The following is a 19,026-nucleotide window of genomic DNA, read 5'->3' on the forward strand; positions in this document are numbered from 1 at the left end:
GATCACATTAAAGGTGTCTTGCTGGTGGTCGTTTTTTCCAGAGGAGATCTGCACCCTGGTGATAGCCGAGGCCTTTCCAGAGGATGGAGGTCTGTTCTGCTGCACCGCCTCCAACCCGTATGGCTCCTTGAACAGCACAGCCCAACTCACCGTCACTGCAGGTGCGTCCAACACAGACAGGAACAAGATGGTTGATAGCAGTCATCAACAAGTAGCTGGCAACTTTTAGTGGGTGCCATGGCCCACTCAACTGTCAATTCACCATCACATCAAAAAGTATATGAAAGAGCAGGCTTTGTTTTGGTCTGTGTGTGAGTATAAGAGTGACAGTAGGTGCACAGGGTCACCAGGTTAGTACTTAATCAATAATAAGCATTTCAGTTAGTTGGGATCACAATACAGCGATATAGTTATATTTACGTTAGTTTAAAACATTACCAGCTTGTATCATCAGTTAACAGCATGTCAAGCTAGCATGGTGCTATCACCGGCAACATGCTGCTTAACCCGCCAAATGACCAAACAACCTTACTCAACTACATCATCAAATCATAGTCGCACTATATAACTGCATCCTGTTTATCTAACTAGCATGCTAACATCATGTTTAGCTAAGGAACATGATGTATCCCCGGCAAAATGTTTCACAAGCCACCAAGCGGTGACCAAACATTCTTCCTCAGCCACCTCACCTAAACAAGCAACCAATCATTGTCACACTCCTGTCTACAACAGTTATACACCCTGTTAAGCTAACTAGCATGCTAACAACGTTTTAAGTTAACAAACATGATGTATCACTGGCAATGTCTTGCACAACCTAGTGCCTACGAAACACCCTATTCTTCCTCAGCCATCTCACCTAAACAAGCAACCAATCATTTCACACTCCTGTCTACAACAGTTATACACCCTGTTAAGCTAACTAGCATGCTAACAACATGTTAAGCTAATTTGCATGATGTTTCAGCCACCATATAAACCAACACCACCAAGATTTTAAGCCAGTCAATATTTGCAATAACTTGACGTATCGATCTGTGTTTTTTTGGTAGTTTTCCCAACTGTTAGTCTTTTCAAAGGATTTTAAGACTTTTGGATGCAGATTAACAACATATTGATTTTTAAGCTTTAGCAACAGCTAATGAAGTCATAACCAACTCTAGGCTTGAAAGGGGTCCTTCAGTATGATGTCTTACATTAAACAAGATACGTTCATGTCCTTTAAATTGTTCATGGTCATTTATAATGTTTTAAATACACTATCATTTGAGGGTGCGTCTCCAGCTCAATCCCCAAACTTCTTAAGTAAAACACATTCAAGATGTAGATCTTGAATAAAAAAAAGCTTTTATGGTTTGGGGTGAGGTATAAAAGTTTTATTGATAAGATGACATTCTTTGTTGTGTATATTATTGTGTCATCTGTACAGGGGAGGAGTGGGGTGTGAGTGGATGAGCAGCTCTTTGTGAGGGCAGCAGGACACAAATATTTCTGTGTGTAATCCCACAGACAGAACTGTGTGTGTACTGTACATGACTCGCCGCAAAGGAAAGGCTGAATAAACAGGAATTTCATCAGCCTGACTGGACCCAGCTGCTGCTTTAGATCACATCAGCTGGGAGACATTCTTGTGTGTCTAATCTGCATCTATGTGGTGGCCTGAGGAAAAAACTAAACATTAAAGTCCAACATTTTCTGTTGTTTGTTACTCTCTGCAGCTGAGGACTCATCCAGTAATGGGATGTCTGGAGATAGCTCAGGGTTTGAGGATGGGGCAGCCTTCCCACCACCTCCCCCACCCACAGAAATCAGCCTCCTGGAGCTGCCACCCAAGATGCCGCCTCCACCTGGGATGGAGTTTTTTCAAATTAAGCAGCTGGAGATCTGGCCCAGTGTTTCGGCCCGGCCTCTGGTGCAGATGGGCTCTGAGGTGGAGGATAAGGGAAAGGGGTCTATACAGAATGGACAACCTGCAAATCCACCAGCACCACCAAGCCCGCCTAAGGCAACAACACCTCCACCCCCACCTCCACCACCTCCTCCACCACTACCACAGTCTGACCCAATGACAGATGTCCCACTCCCAGCACCAGACTCCCCTCCATCCCCAGGCAAGATGTCTCCATCCCCTGGGAAGGATGGGCCACCGCTGCCTACCAAGCCTAAACCAAAGCTGTGAGTACCTGTAGTGTCCCCATGTGTCTGTGCCTCGGAGGCGGGCTAGTCACAAGTGAGGGCCGGTGGGAAGGCGACAGGCTGGAAATTATAGTCTCTCAGCTTTGTGAAAGAAAGGGTTAACAGGGGAATCCCAGACCCTTTTGGAGACAAAAGCATTCCCCTGCCTTTATGCTGGTGTCAATGTGGCATCGTGTTTGCCAGGGCGAGTCTGCCAGCTGCCGTCTGTCTGTCTATCTGTGGCTGTAAACAGATCTGCGTGGCTTTTGCTGGATGGCTCCTATTGTTTCTGTCTGACCCCGGACTGCATGCCCAGCCCAGGACAGAGCCATTGTGTGTTGTTTTTTTTCCTGCACACCTTTCTGTGCGCTCTATAGGGGGCAGGTAGGATGTCACTGTTATTAGAAGAGAGTCGGGCATTGAATGGCTTTTTTTTTCATTCGTCCTGTGTTTTCAGATGCCATAGACAAGCATGGATTTTCGTCTATGTTGCAGATGGATTTGTTTTATATTTTCAAGTGTTTTTTGCTTTTATAAGACAGAATACAGTCGAGAGTAAACAAAGAAATAAGGAGAAAGAAAGTGTGAGCGAAAGAACGGCTGGATGGTCCTATTCCAGACTCCAACTAGGGAACTAGGGATACAAAGGGATTATAAAGGTATTTATCCCTTAAAGGGTTCCAAATGCCTTACAGGTGCTTTCTGATGAGAAATGACAGCAGACCATAAACAAATAATTTTCTTTCCCTTCAGATATTTATTTTCTTCTCTTTCTCTAGCTTTATTGCTATGCCAGCCATGTCAGTCTTTTTGACAGTTGATCAGTTGGGCTGTTTACCATTTTGTTCCAGACTTCAATTTCTGGACAATCATCTTATAGATGGTCAATAAATATTGACATTCATAATTCCCATAAGATTAATCCTGCCCATTTAGGCTTTTCCCTGGCTCTTCCTTTTGCTCAACCGTGAAGACATTTTGTGGTTCAGAGTAAGAAGATGAAGTGACTGGCTGTTTTTTCCCTCCAGTTTGACCAGCAGGTCAGAATTCAAGGTCAACGATGCCATCATCTGGGCACCGGTTTAGCTCACAGTTAAATTGCATGTCCCATGTACAGAGGCACAGTCCTCGACGAGCAGCCCCCTCGGTCCTCTGCTGCATGACATATTTCTGACTCTATCCACTGTCTTATCACATAGAGGCAAAAGGCCAAAAACATTGCCTTTAAAAAAACTAAATAATGCAATCATCTATGAGATGTACTGTCACCTTGTTTTATGAAAATGAATGTAGAATCTGAAGGAGAGACGGTTTTTGTTTCAAAAGCGATGCAGTTTGTGGTGACCAGTCACGCTTGAGTGGGCTTCAGCTGCACGCAGGCAAGCACAGAGAAAGGGCAGAGTGCGTAGGCTATCATCCGACAACTATTAATCTTTTATTAGTGTCTTCAAACAGACATCTGTGCAGATAGCAATCCTGTCCTAAACCTCCTTCAACTACATTCTGACGTCTTAAAATGCTAGCTGGATTGTAAACAATGACCAACTGATGGAAAAGGAAGTCTTGGACCAGATATCCGTCAACAGTTATCCATATATGCGCTGGCTACCCTGAAATATATAAACAAATCAAACATTTAGCCAATGGGTTTTGATATTGATTGGCACCAAACATTCATTGTCCTCATACATTGAATCCCCATAACTTAAATGATTTGCAAAATGTTTGTTTAGCTTTGGGTGGACTGAATTTGGTACAAATATCTCCTAAGGATGTTTCTACAAACTTTGATACCTTTACTTTTATCAAGAACCACCACTGGGTTAATTCTACTTCTCCAATACTTTGTTTTGTGCTAAAAAAACCCAAATGTTTTCATAAAACCTACCAACATTAAATGGTATACTTCATACCTGCTAAACATCATCTTGTCAGCATCACTGACATTAGCATTTAGCTCAGTACAGATATGCTAGCCCTCGTGTGTTGTTTTCGATCATTTTTTTGTGCTTCTTTTATTTACACTCTAAATAATTTCCCTTTTAGTTTGGCAGAAGTCTATTTAATGGGGAACGTTTCTGAACATGTTTCTAATATTACAGTAGGATGACTTTCACAGTGTTTAATGCGAGCCGTATGTACCTTCAAAGGCACATCGTAGAGTTTAATGACTGTAAAGTAGAGCTTGGTTCTTGCATTGCACAGTCGATTTCCACTGCATGTGTGGTGACTTTGATTTGCTGATGGATGCTACAGTATTGCATGTGTCCGTTTACATAAATGTTATGACTTTTTAATTCTGTGCTTCCAGAGCTGAGGGTATAGAGGAGGAGGCGGAAAATTACAGGTAAATATTTGGCTGTGAGGGTGATGCTCTGGATGTGATTTGAGTGGCGCCACATTTAGCCTCATTAATCAAGCTGTCATGGAAACAAACACAAACACAGCAGAAAACATTATGTCAAGGCACGTTTCTGATTCGTCTCATGTTAATTACTCTGCTTTTATTACACTGTAGGATTAAACATCAGAGCAGTGGTTAGACAAGAGTAAAGCGGGATAAGCTGATCATTTTGACATACTGTGAACTAATTATGCATGTTTGTTGGTGCAGATTTTGCACACTCTGAATGAGCACATCTGGATTGGTTACTGGGCTTTACCACAGAAACTCCATATGTGAAATGCCCTGGTTTATACAGAGTTTAGCTGCTGTATTTGTGAAGCAAATTTCACTGTTAAAGTTTATTAGAAATTGAACATATGGCAATAAGGAGAAAAATAGAACAACAGTTGATAAATGAACAAATGTTGTCCTTAATTGAGACTTCTGTGTTAGATGAATGAGGCAGTAAACCTTCTCTCAGAGTTTTTCCCCAATAACAAGTGAATTGCTGCCGACCGTGAAGCAATTAGAAAGCATAAGCTGTCCCTCTTCTGCCCTCTACCCTTTAAATTACACAGTATAAACAGCAGCCCTGCCATTAACCAAAGGTCACGCTTCTGCCAGACTGCACTCTGTTTCCTCAGGTAACATGTGTGAACAGAGACTGACCACGCTCGACCTGAAAAACCCCGGAGCTTATCACTGAGTTCATCGTATCCTGTTTGTCGTGTGTCTCATCCCGTACAGACGGACAGATATTGCTTCTTTGCTTTGAGCCACATGGTGCTATGAAGCAGAGCACAGTAAAGCCTGCAGCCTTTGAAGGCTCTGGGTTTGTGACTTTATTGCTTTGCTTTTTTTTTTACATTTTACAGGAGTTCAGTTTAACAAGCACCAAGACTACTCTTTTGAAAAGCTATAAATTTAATAGACAGAGTGGAAACTATTTTTAAAACAAGTCAATATCATGAAAAAGCTCATTTGTGTCACTTCATTTACAGAAGAGAGGGATGAGCGTGGATAGAGTTTTATCATCAGAAGTTCACTTAGCTTAAGGCTCGAGTGTCTAACTTTAAATAATGAGAATTAAGGCCCGACAATCAATTGTTCTGCCAAAATTAACAGTCAATATCGCCCTAACTCAGACCGATCAGTTCTGGCAAATATGTTTTCTGATGCGTGTCGATGTGAAATATTCTATAATGGTTGGGGTGAAATAAATAGGGTCAATTTTGTCCTGCTATGACTCCGCTCTCAACACTGCCTGCAGCACATGGAGTAGAGCTGATCAGTGTTACATTTTTATTACCTTGTTGAATGTGTCTTGGTTCTGAGTAACGTTGCATAGTCAATAGAGAAGGTCCATTTATGTCCAGATAGAAAATATCGGCTGCCTCATCAGTAATCGGTTAATTTCTATCCCTCCTAAAATCAGTAAAAAATCTCATGAGAGTTATTTCTAAAGATTTTTGTCTATTTAAGCTTTTTGCACCAACTAAATGAAAGTAGTGTGGAAATCCTGGAAAAATATTCCAGGTTTTCACAGCACCCTTTACTATTTAGAAAGGGACAGGTGTACTCAATACAATTACAATCTTAACACCAGTGTTTATAGCTGTTGGAGGGATGAGTTCATACTTAGAAATCTAGAATAAAGTGTTCTAAATCAAAGGAATAACCCAGTGAAAGCCCATGTAAGACGTGATTTCTGCTTCAATAACACTGGGCTGATGAGATGGAGGAAGTCGTTGTGTGACTTGGCAGGCAGGAGAGACTGCAGGAGACCTGGACTGTGAAAATAGACCTGCTGTTTTTCTGTGCTCAAGGCAGAGGGAGCAGGGTTGGAGGGTATTTGGGTCTGATGCCCGGCGTTGATGTCAGATGTCAGGACAAGAATCAAAGGAAATTCTCCGGGGAGCGGCTCAGATCGGCCAGATGGATCTGATCCAAGAGGCAGGTTTGGAGAGAAAGCAGAGTTTCAGCAAAGAGATGGAGGATAGGTGGATTGCAAATTGGTAGCACCATCTCATTGTATGTTCCAAAAGTTGGGAGCAGCTTTTTATGCAGTATTTTGCATATTGATTTTTCACATAAAAAGGAAAGTGTATTTCGTTCCGTGCTTTAGTTGTTAAATTTGAAGCTTCATATTTTGAGCTGACTGTAGGCAGTGTTGGGTAACATTAGTTTTAAAAGTAACTCGTTCCTGCGTTACCTCCTGAGAAAAGTAACACATTAGATTATTTTTGCGTTACCAAAAATTAAACCCTCTTTGTGACTCGTTACACATGTGCGTTATATTGTCAGGACGGCTTGTAGCCTGCTGTACGTCTACCTATGAACGTATTGATTCTACCGTCGTTGCATCACCTCGTTTACGGCCCATAATCTGTAACTCTGCAGCCTGATGACAGGAATGACAGATGCAGTATAGCCTTTACAGCTCTTTATTATGCTAACAGCCTGACAGTGGACTGGGCAGAGGCATACAGTATGAGGCACAGCAGTTTCCATGACAACAATACAACACGGGCTCTTAGTCCCACCATTGTTGTGGAGCTGTGTTTATCTGCAGATGCTTCTTCACATTTGAAGTCGAGCTCTTCACAGCTGAAGAGCACTTATCCTTCCAGACACAGCTTACATTTCACCATCATCGTCTCGTCCCTTTCTCCCAAACATTCAGAATAATGTTTATTAATGTTAAATAATATATCCATGACTTAAACGCTGCCCTCTCTGCCATCTTGCTAGTTGAATTAGCTAGCTACACATGGCACTGACCCAGCTGTGTTATCCTTTGTTTTTTCTTTCCTCTCAGAAACTGCTCTAAGGACTAAGGATACAAAATGAAAAACATTTTGCTAAAATTACCCATTATTTTAAGAATATATGTGTTATGTAAGGAAACTAAAAGTTATTTTGGGGTTCAGCTGAAGACTAAATAGAAGAAATGTCTTCTATATAAACTTTGAGTTTGGGATTTAAACCATTGCCATCTTGTGTTTTTGGAGTCAAAGGAATGATTTAACTTTTTTTGCAACCAGTGGAAACGCCCCCTGCTGGCCATGAGACTGAATGCAGGTTTAAGGCACTTTGCAGTTGAAGAAAAATACAAATGCTACATCTGCTTCTTTTATCCAGTCTATGGGTTAAAGACTGAACGATTGTTTGCTGCAGAGGAGTCTAAATAAAGACAGGATTTAGGACAACTGACCTACCCGGGAACATACTAACAGAGGATACTATGAGACATGCCGACAGGAGTTATGGACTTCAACAAGACACCTCACCTCTGTTCAGGACTCTCCAGGGTTCAGCTGTACACACATGACTTTCTGATAGACTGATAACGCCTGGAGCTTTTAGATCTGTGTGATCTTTGTGTTTTGACTAACCCGTGCACATCATGCACATGTATGTGAGTGTGTGTTGATGGATGGGATGTCAGTTCTGCTGGGGCCCAGTGTCAGCTCTCCTGTATTGATCAAGGAACATGTTTGCCCAGTGTGACATTTCACAGGAATGTTTCTCACTTTCATTTTGGTGTAATGCAAAAGGGGATAACACGTGCATGTGGTCATGTGTTTTAACCATAGACTGTATGAGAAGTGGATGTAGCCTCTTGTTTCCAAAGTGAACCTGCATTCTTTTAATGGGCAGCAGGGGGCGATGCCACTGGTTGCAAAAAGAAGAAAAACGTGTTTTTAAAATGATGGTCCCTTTTAGAGTTAAATAGAAGAAGCGTATGCTTTAGGGTTACCTGGGATTGACAACCTACCTCAGTAATGTTCCAATGCTTATTCATGCCGTCATCCAAATATGATCACTTCTATGGCCGAAAAAACCAAGATGGCAACATCAAAAATGCCGACCTCAAGGCTTCAGAAGGGGATTCACAAACCAGGGGACATGAAAGCTAATTCTTTTAAACTGTAAATGCTTGTAACAGATTTTTGTGTAGTAGTTTTGCTTTGGAAAATAATACTTTCCTTGTGATGCAAAGTCACTCATATGCCTCAAGGTTGAAGGAAACGTTTACCCATGCTGCAGTGAAACATTAAGATAGTGAGCTTCAACAAACACCGTCACTGAAACAATTACACGACACTATAAGACAAAGGAGGAGACAGTGAAAAGTGTCGCCCCAGTGCAGCATGTTGTGTGACCAGCTTCATATTGACCGTGATAATAGGGGCAAAGCATTATATTATAGTCTTGGATAATGTGTGGGTGGGCGTCACACTCCAAACATGAGAAGCAGAGGCAACAATTATCCTCGAACCATTCCAGAGCTTAATCTCTCTTTCATAAGACCAGGAATCAACTCTGACAGTCCAAATTGTTCTCTTGCACGGATTTCATTCCACAAAGTGTTTTTTATGTGTCAGTCGAACTTTCTCTCTTTTTTTCACACAGCTCTACTGTAAGTTCATTTTACTTAGCATGCTAAGATGATGAGAAACAGGCACATGTTGGCACTCAGGAACACAGGAACTCAATGAGTCAGGTTCACGTCTTTTGCTGCTGATTTGTTAAAAAGGGATGCTGTAATAATAACTGACGCACATGTTAGCATAAAGGCAGAGAAAGAATGCATGTATAAGTTCAGATCAAACACCTGCTGTACATACAGAAAGCAGTTTCTGCATGTGTCAAGGGAGGAACTGTAAAGTCTCTGAGGAAATAACAAAGCAACAAGTGTTCAACAATTAGCTTTCTAATATCAACAATCAAAGTTACTGTCGTATGCAAAAATACTGTTGGACCTTCTTGGCATGACCCAACACACAGCACGCATCAGAAACTTTAAGGGCTGGGAATGATTGCTGTAATTAGCAACGGCCAACTTTTCAGTCCTCGATTGTAGCAAGCTGTTAGCAACAAAGGACTTCTGGTCTAGACTTCCTGTTCTGTGCGTTGCCATTCTTTGTAGTTCAACTACCAACTTGAAAAGCGTGAATGGAGATGGAGTTGAGAGACGACATCTATAAGTTTTTAGCTGCACTCGCATGCAAATGTGTGTTTAGATTAATTATAAGCTAAATTCATTGAATACCGCAGATGGGAAGGCATGCTCGCTGAAGCGCTCGTGGACAGTACTACTTGGACTACAAACAGACTTGTCTACAGATTCTGCATTTAGGCAAATTATGTTAATAGAAATAACTGCCAAACTAAACATGACAACATGGATAACAGCCAAGAGCTCAGGGTCAGTGGTTTGTACTAGCTGAGTTTGACACCTAGCATACTAGCGTCACCTGTCAATCAAGCAGCCATGCCCCTATTTTATATTACTTGCCCCCATTCCAGTTGTCATGAGTATAAAAATGGAGACCATGTTTTGTACAATGATATAAACAGGTTTATTTCTGCTATTAAGTTGGACATTTTAACATGGAGCTCTATGGGGACTGACTCACTTTTGGCGCCAGCCTCAAGTGGCCACTGGGGGAACTGCAGTTTTTCAACACTTCCACATTTGCTTTAATTTTCAGCGTTGGAGATGTGAACAAATACTGGCTGCGAAACACACAGGAGCTCAGAACAACATTGTGACACCATGTGTATCATTGAATGTCTCCAGGCTCTGCATGCTTACACACCGCAGTGATAAAAATGAAAAACGGCCTAATCCACTTTAATGTGGAGTGAATTGCATACAGCTTGACCTTATACCTTTGACATAATAGCCATGTTGCGGTGATTAAATGATTTCTGCAGTAGCTCCAAACCTCTTTAACACCAGAGAGGCTGTTGTCAGGGAAGCAGCCTGCAAACTGAAGGCAACAAACTCTCTCTGCCAGCAGCCCGCATCAGTCTCCCACTGTTATACATAGAGAACTGTATTTACCCTGTGAAGCTACAGAAAGGGACTCTTAGTTGCTGTCTGTGCCTCTGTATTGTTATAATATATTATTTTCAGGCATGTTGTGTTACATGTAAAGCTAGTTCTATGTTCTTCCTGTGTTGCCAGGAGCAAAGAGCTCTTCCTGCCAGGATTTGTCGCATATCTATGCGGTGACTCAGAGCTTCCTCTCAGCAGTGTGTTTGTGTTTACGAGGTGCAAGTCATGAACTCGCTAATGAAGTATTAACAATCACTTTCTTGTCGAGGTGTTGCTCGTGGTTTTATGGAGAGCGAGACACATGCATGGTAAAGAACCACATATGGTACCGGCTACACACTGAGAGCTTTGCTTGTGGTTCATCATCGTGAAAAGTAATTAAGAATGGAAGTGAAACTGTGGATCAGCTCCCTAATGAATACTTAAGCTTCAGTGAGGTTACCAGCAAATGAAAACAAAGTAACACGGAGAGAAAGACATTGTGCAACAAAATTAAAAGCAAAATAAAATCACACGAGAACAGGAGAAGTAGATAATTTCACATAAACCTCCAGAGTCAGAGATGGGCAGTCCTTAAAAGGACATGGGAAACACAGGATTGGCTGAGACAACAGACCAACAAACCACTGGATTGGTCGCTCAGGCTAGAATGACCTGCATGGAATGGAGAAACTTTCCAAATAAGGAAGAGAGTTGTCGGCACTGACCTTCATAACACGGACAGGAGGAGGCTGGATCAAAAAGAGGGGTGAGCGGAGGGGAGAGGGAGCGATGAAAAGACACACAGAGAGATGAGGGGAGCAAAGACCAGGCAGGGTGTATGCTTGGGAGTTGACAGCATGGAAACTAACCGGCCTCAGTGATCCCCTCGTAGAAAGCAGGCTGTGCTTCCCAGGAAAGATCACCCTGGTATGTTAAACACAGAGAAACACACCAGATAAATACAAGTTACCGTCAAACACACACACACACTTGGGGAATCACATTGTTTCTGGGTGAGGTCAATCATCCTCTGATTGGATCCTGACCCCGGCTGTCGGTTCGAGCGGAGTGTGTGGCTGCATGTGTGGTATCGGCTGGATTTCCCTTTAGACACACTCCCAGTCAGACCACTTCCACTTGTGGATGTTAATTATTGGGTGTAACAATGTATACATGCGCTAATCTCATGACGCTGCTGTCACCAAGAGAGCAGAGAAGAATCAGTCTGACTTGTTTCTGAGTGTCAGTGAGTCAACACGCAGGGAGTGACTCGCACCTCCAGACAGAGGGAGACCCTCACCTGATAACTCTCTCTGACTCTAACTTCCCACACAAGACCCCTCTGAACCGGATCCCCGGCCTCCCACCATCCATCAACACTCTGACTCATCAGCAGCCTGGAAAACGCACACTGACCCTAAAAATAGATTAATCATTAAACACAAAAATAGAAATGACGAATTCCCAAAAATGTTTTGTTTCATCCCACAAAAATTCCTTTATTGGGAAACTGAAGATTTGTGAACATATTTCGGTGAATGGAACCAGATCTTTGTGGTTGTGATGGGACTGTTTGCATCATAGATTGAGCTGATGTCACCTATTGGTTTGTGGAGAACATTCAGAAGCCTGGAGCTTTTTGTGTGTCGCCATCTTGGTTTTTACGAGCCGGAAGTGACCATATTTGGATGATACACATTGCTATGCCTCTATGCTAACTTTGGCTAGCAAAAAACAGGCTAAAAATAATGAACGGAAAACTGAACAGCCGGCTCCTTAGAGTAACTAGTAGCAAGTTGTCAATCACTGTTGGCCATGTTTTAGCCACAAAACCATACCCTGTTTTATAGTCTAATTTAGTCTAAATGGCACCATAGTTTACAAAGTGAACATCATGCTGTATTGAAGAAGACTTGTAACTTCTAATTGAGACCATAAACTCATTAGGAAAGTGTTAAGTATGGTAATAAATCAGTAAAATGGATCGTGAGATTGACAGACAGATCGGTGCAGCATCAGCAGTAATGCAGGCGTTGTACCGGACAGTCTAAAGAGTAAAGAGGGAGCTGAGCCTGAAGGCAAAGCTTTGGCTAAGGCTGGGCTCAGCCTTAGAGGTAAGGTGAAGAGCTCAGGGCTCAGAGTCGAGCTGCTACTCCTCATCGAAAGGAGCCAGTTGAGGTGGTTCGGGCATCTGATCAGGATGCCTCCTGGTAGGGCAAAATGGGCAAATAAACAGCGCCTCCCTCGATGGTTCGCTCCAGGTTCAGGAGGATTCAAGGATTAGAACATAAAGCGTAGAACAGTTCAACTGCTGGTTTTGTGACATCATGAAAGAGACGATATAGAAAAACACAATAGACATTTTCGTATTGCGATATATGTATATTGTCATATTGCCCAGCCCTACCTCCTGGGCACCTCCCTTTGGAGGTTTTCTGAGCACGTCCAACTGGGAGGAGACCCTGGGGCAGACCCAGAGCTAGGTGGAGGGATAATATATCCCGTCTGGCCTGGGAACGCCTCGGGATCCCCCAGAAGGAGCTGGGAAACGTTGCTTGGGAGATTGACGACTGGGCTAACTTGCTTTGCCTGCTGTTGCAGCGACCCGACCACGGATAAGGAAAAGATAATGGATGGATGGATGGATGGATGGATGGTAATAAATTAACTGAGAAGTACAAACTGATATCCTTTCAACACAAGAGCAGTCGCCCCTGGTGGCCATTAAAAGGAATGCAGGTTGAAGGCTCTTCCAGTTCGTCCCCTCCTCGTCTGATAAACTTTTCTTTCACACACACAGTGAAACTGAATCTCAATCACTCAGGTTGTTCCATAGCTCCAATACAGCCCATATTATATAAAACTATTATGTTCTTTATGCTTAGTGTGTAGATAATATCCACTGTGCAGATAATGTTACTAAATCTGGATTTTATTTCCAGTTAGGGCGTTGGTTCAGCTGTTACCTTACACTGGACTGATTCCATTTGTGTCACTTGAAACCGAGACGATTGTTTAGATGATTAATTTGTTCGATCTATCCTCCATTCTCTCCCCTCATACTGTCTCTGTAGTAATTCGGGAAAGAATATAAATGTGGACACAGAAGAACAAGTAAAAGCTATAAGATATAGGTGTCTCGCTTTCTCTCATTTTTCTTCTTTAATTAACTCTTTAAGCTGTCGTTATTTTAGTTTCCTGACCCACAAAGGGAACTTCCTCGGTTAGCAGCCCGCAGGATAGCAAAGGGCTTTTATTCTGAAAGGGGCTAGTTTCAGACAGGCAGGGAGCCTTTATTGTGAAGGGGAGGAGCTCACAGACAGACTGACTCATGCAGAGGGGGAGAGAGAGAGAGCGACTGCGTCTGTCACTGTCTGGCTGCTCAGCGCTCTATATATGCTGCTCATACCTGGCAGGGCAGCAGTAGTTTACTCTCCTGCAGGGACATAACAGAGCTGCTGCACACCGACACCACGACACTGAAGGTAAAACTCATTCTTTATAAGACTTCTTTAAACTTCAGCTGGACTAATGAGGAAATACATGAAAGACTAACTTTATGACTTTTCTTTTACTTTTTAACTTCAGAGAAATCATTTAAAATTCTGCTTTCTTTCTGTTTTGGGATTTTAATCTTTATTTTTATTTACAATTGTTCTGTATTTTTTATCTCGAGTTAAGGAGGGATAAAAAGTCGAATGATTGAGGTACAATGAGGACCTTTTTCCTCTTGTTTTCCTGGTTAACAGCTCGGCATGTTAATGTTTAAATCACATGTTTTCAGAATGGGTGTGTGGTTTAGTGGGAGCACAGAGAGGCTGAGTGTGACACCCATTCATTTGCTGGAGGCTCAGGAGAGGTAGTGAGTTCAGCCTGAAAGAAAGAGAAGAAGCAGCATCACTGTGAGCGGCCTTTCAGTCGGTACTTCTTTCCTGTGTAGCGTCTTTAATGCAGACAGACTGTTTGTGGCGAGGTTGGTTTGTTTGCAGAGCTCCTCGCTGGAGTCAGACGGATTAGTTCACACAATAGAGTCTGTTAGGTTAGAAAGTTTGTGTCTTACTCAGCTCTAACTCTTTCACTGACTTGATTCCTCTGAGCCATCATTCCACTTTCTGCTCCTCTCTTCCGCCCCCTTCCTCCTCCTCCTCCTCCTCCTCCTCTCCCTCCACTCCTGCTGCTAATCCCATTTGATGGCAATGTCTTTCCCACTCCAATCCAGGGAAGAATGTCTTCAGCATTCTTGCTATAGAGAAAGAAAAAAAACCTTACTCTGGCAGAGGAGGAGTGGGGATAAGAGGGAGGGATTGATGGAGGTATAAAGAGAAAAGGAGGCCTCGCTGATTGAAGAGAGCCCTCTTCACCTACACTTGGATATGAAATACGAGCCCCAGATTGGGAGCAGAGGGGGGAAATAATAGAAAAAGAAAGAAAGTAGGGCAGCCGTGAGCTGTTGGTGTGGCTGGAATAAGAAAAACGCTGTGTTTTAAAGAGAGGGGGGAAAGGAAAACAGTCTGGTTCTGTTTTATGTGGTGTGTGTGCAATTAGAGAACGAGGGGGGGAAGGGGGCCGGGGTACCCAGGGAGGCTGAAAATAAGTTAAGGACATGAGAAGAACAAAGGCTTAGAGAGGGGGAATATGTCAGCTGACAGGGAAGAAGCGAATGAATGGAAGCTGCAGAAGGTGAATAAAACACTTCTTCAGATGTTTAACATATTGAATATCGTGTGCTCAGCAGCAGCAGCCTGGTGTCTTGTTTTTGGGGGTCGAACAGCCTGAGACTGTACTGAAATGTTTTTGGAAACTTGGAGGTCCTTTGCTGGTCGGAGACTGAGAGGAGGAGGGAGAGTGATGCGTGTGTGAGAGAGACACACAGAGTGCATCTGAACTTCTACATGCACCATTTTATTGACTATGTTCGGCTTTTCTCTGTGACTTCACAGTTTAAAAGTTTTATCTTTAATCAAAATGTTTACAGGCTAAACTAGAGCCCAACAGGTATGTTTTTAACTGCTATCATCAGGCCTCTGTTGGCCTATTAAAGATGTAAATATGGGAGTACATGTTAATACAATAAACGTGGCTATTTATACTACAGAACATCTAACACGGAAGTAAAGGTGGGGTTGATGTAGAAATGGTGTAATCATGTAGTTTGTCCAGCAGAGCGCACTGAGACTCACTAGTTTACAGAACTTCCAGCACTGTCTGCAGCACATGTAGCAGAGCAGATAGTGGTCTGATGTAATAATGTTAAATATTCTTTATTGTAGTTGTTGTGCAGGAATGCAGACGTCTGATTACCGATGCAGAATCACATCGATGCAGAATCAACTTAAAAACGTTTTTTCGTATTTTCATCCCATCTCAGTGTATCGACAATATCTGTAATCAGCGTATTTTATCCGCTAAAATCGATATCGTAGCAGACTAAAAAATCACATATAATCACAATCTTACAAAATAAAAGTTTCTCTCTTTTCAGTCAGTGTATACGAATGCCATGCCTGAAGCATCTCCTGTCTGAGGTGACAAACATTTCCTCATATCAGGTCGTGCGTATGTCAGACGTAACTTGTCCTCCAGTGTAAACAGACACTCTTACTCACAGTCCGACACTCGTTCAGAAATCAGCTCCGTCACGGTGTCAGACGGCTGATCTGTTCCTGCTCGGGGGCATCAGACGAGTTCAAACTGACGCACTGTTGTGATGATGCAATGCTCGGTGAGGAAACACCGTGAACCAGGTGTGTGTCGGTGCTGCACAGAAACATGCACCTCGTTTTTGTGTGAGTTGAAAGGCGTGTAACCCCTCCTCCGTCACGACCTCACAGGTTGGGTCAAACACCTTGTATGCAGTGATCTCAGGGAGGCCTTCCAAGGCTGTGTTTGTATTGCAGGTGTGATAGCGGAGCTCGATGTGGTTATAAATCATTTACCAGCAAGGCCATGCTGTTACTAAGCTCCAGGTGTTTGCAGAAACAAATACGCTGAGGTGTAATGCAAACACTGAATGGGCCGATAGCCTGAGAGCAGCCAGAACACCCACTAAAGCCTTTCTTTGTTCCATTTGCTGGAAGACGTTAAAGGCATCTAATCTCACTTCTTCTGTTTATAAACACCTACAGAACTTTACAGAGAACAGGCGCGTCCTTAGTTTCCTCCTCATGTTGTTGTTTACAGAGGGAAAGCCCTCATTACCGGTTATGTACACTCAACTACTTCCTGTTCTCCCGCTCGCACGCTTCCTGTCATCAGCTGGCCGAGGCTAATAAAGCGGCTCCGTCTTCCAGTGCAGCTGCAGAGCTAACGAGACGGGCGGCAGATAAACCTGCGGATGGCTCACAGCTTGCTCTGTGAAACAGTGGATGAGTTTCTCACGCAGCCCGGGTCGTTATTGTTCAGGAAGCACAAACAAGCTGCAACGAGTAAACATGTCCATTTAAGATGTTGAGGTCTGCATTTATTAAAGCAAGATGCTGCTGGTAAAGACCCGCTGTGTCTGGCTCGTCTCAGGGCTTAGCTGACTGGTACATCGCTGCACTGTTAACCCTCTTTTAATTAAGTTGTAAAGCTGTTCCTGGATCTGTTTATTGAGCTGTTACGTGTAAAAACTGGAAAGACAAAGTTACTTCAGATCAGATTCCTCTTCTCCTTCTCTACTCGTCTTTCTTTTTTAGCCCCATTAAAGAAATTACAGACAGGATCCAGCCCAAGGAAAGTATTTCCTTGGATGAAAACGGTTGAGATTACTGCTTTGCCTATTTATACCACCAGAATTCAGGGCAAAAAAACAGAGGCAGTGAGGGAGAGAGACTAAAGAGTTATGCTGTGTTGCAGAATGACAGAGAGAGAGGCTGGAGAGTTTTCTCCCAGCGAAGCTCGGCGCTCTGTGGGCCAGTTGGCTCAGAGCGGAGCAGCAAAACACAGGGCCGTTGACATGGTGACAGAGGAACACTTCCCTCCTTACTCAGCCCTGCTCCGCCACAGGGACACAGAATATGAGCGAGCAATGAAGGTCTGCTCTGCTTCTCAAGCCATTTGCAGATATTGGTTTACACAAGACGCGGGTGAGGTTTGAGCAGAGTGCAGCTGGGATGAAAAGACAGGACGTGTGCGTATACGGCGGTCTTGTCCTGCACTTTGTGGTCAGAGTGGTCTGGACGATCAGAGCCGGACTGCAGGGTTCACAGCGTCTGGAAGGATCCAGTTCTGTGCTTGATGTAAATCCTCGAGTGGGCCATAAAACTATTCATGCAGCTGCAAATTATACAAGCTGACCTTTTCATGCACGGTCAAATACGAAGCACGCCAAATGTCCAAACAAAGCCCAACCTAATCCGACAAAACGATGAATCTGTCTGATTGTATGTAGATGCTGTCAGTGCATTTTAATGTGGGTGGATAACTTGTGTTCACTACTTTATTCAGGGATTTATTGACCTAAGAGAGAGAGTTGATCATGATGATAGACAATATAAGGATTGTGTGTGGTTTCAAAAGTACAGAGGATGCAGACGTGCCTTAAACCTGCATTCTTTCTAATGGCCAGCAGGGGGCGACTCCACTGGTTGCAAGAAGAAGAAGCCTCATTCTTTCTCTCATAAGAAACTGGGCCGATATCTCTATTGATTTATTAACTCTGTTAACATTTTCCTAATGAGTTTATGGTCTCAATCTCGAGCCTTCTTCAGCTCATCATGATAGCTGCCTTTTCAATGCCAGAACTTTCCATAGGGACAAGTAACCTTTATAGGAACTCCATGTCCACCGCAGGTACCAGGGTCTCTTATATCCAAGCTGTTAGAGCATATTTTACCCCTCTAAAAAGTCCCTACTCGGGGGTTGTACTGGAGTGGTACAGGAACTTTGGGGTGGGGCTTGCCTCTTAGATGAGCGGCCGCATCATTGTGTTTTATTGTCACAACAAAACATCACCTTTCCTCTGTCAGAGGACTTATACTCCTTTGTTTCATGGGTTTATGGACCTCAGTATAAAGGCAGACAACAACAGGCAAGAAGAGCTTCGAGGGACTTTTATAAACTATGGTCTCACAGTCAGAGCGGAGTGTATCCACCCTTCCAAATATGGCTCCAAAAAAACCAAGATGGTGACAGCCAAAAGTACAAATTTGAGGCTTAGTCCACAAACCAATGGATGACATAACAGTGACTACGTCCTTTTCTTATACTCAGTCTCTGGTTATGATATAATGTAAGAGCTGCACAGCACTTTGTAATGAATGAAGGTGCTTGTTTAGGTTCTTTATATAGAAAGAAACCTTTTAAGGCAAAGGGCTGCTTTCTGTGACCGCTGGATAACATCCACTCTGCCTCCTCTTCTTGCATTGACATACATTTGTTTATGTCAAAAACACAGGTTCTCCTTCAAACAGAGCTGCTTTTTACTCTTATCTCTTCTGTCAGAAACATAAAGGTCTTTCATGCTGAGGCAGTAAAGCCCTGTGCCGGGTTGAGGGGGATGAGGCTGTGAGGAAATTAAGTGTGTTTCCTCTCTGCTGGAGCAGACGGGCAGGGTGCTTCTCCCTGACGAGAACACAGCCAAAAAAGGAAGCAGAGCGCTGCGAGCCTCACGAGCTGCCAAACTATTCCTGTAAAAGCACTCTTTTGGTGG

General features: G+C 43.2%; 1 protein-coding gene across 2 annotated transcripts in view; it reads left to right on the top strand.

Moving 5' to 3' along the window:
- palld (palladin, cytoskeletal associated protein) overlaps positions 1-19,026 on the top strand; it is a 66,603-nt gene that overhangs the window by 36,176 nt on the left and 11,401 nt on the right. The window contains exons 9-11 of one of the 2 annotated variants that reach the window (XM_069679818.1): positions 42-161; positions 1,722-2,178; positions 4,490-4,525. In XM_069679818.1, coding sequence (XP_069535919.1) covers positions 42-161; positions 1,722-2,178; positions 4,490-4,525 — 613 coding nt within the window. Of the gene's footprint in view, positions 1-41; positions 162-1,721; positions 2,179-4,489; positions 4,526-19,026 lie in introns of those variants that run through there. The other variant, XM_069679819.1, reaches the window with a different exon arrangement.

The sequence above is a fragment of the Semicossyphus pulcher genome, unplaced genomic scaffold (assembly GCF_022749685.1).
Source record: "Semicossyphus pulcher isolate SPU_LCO1_2020_fin unplaced genomic scaffold, fSemPul1.0.p SCAF_4, whole genome shotgun sequence".
In the NCBI taxonomy this organism is placed as follows: Eukaryota; Metazoa; Chordata; class Actinopteri; order Labriformes; family Labridae; genus Semicossyphus; species Semicossyphus pulcher.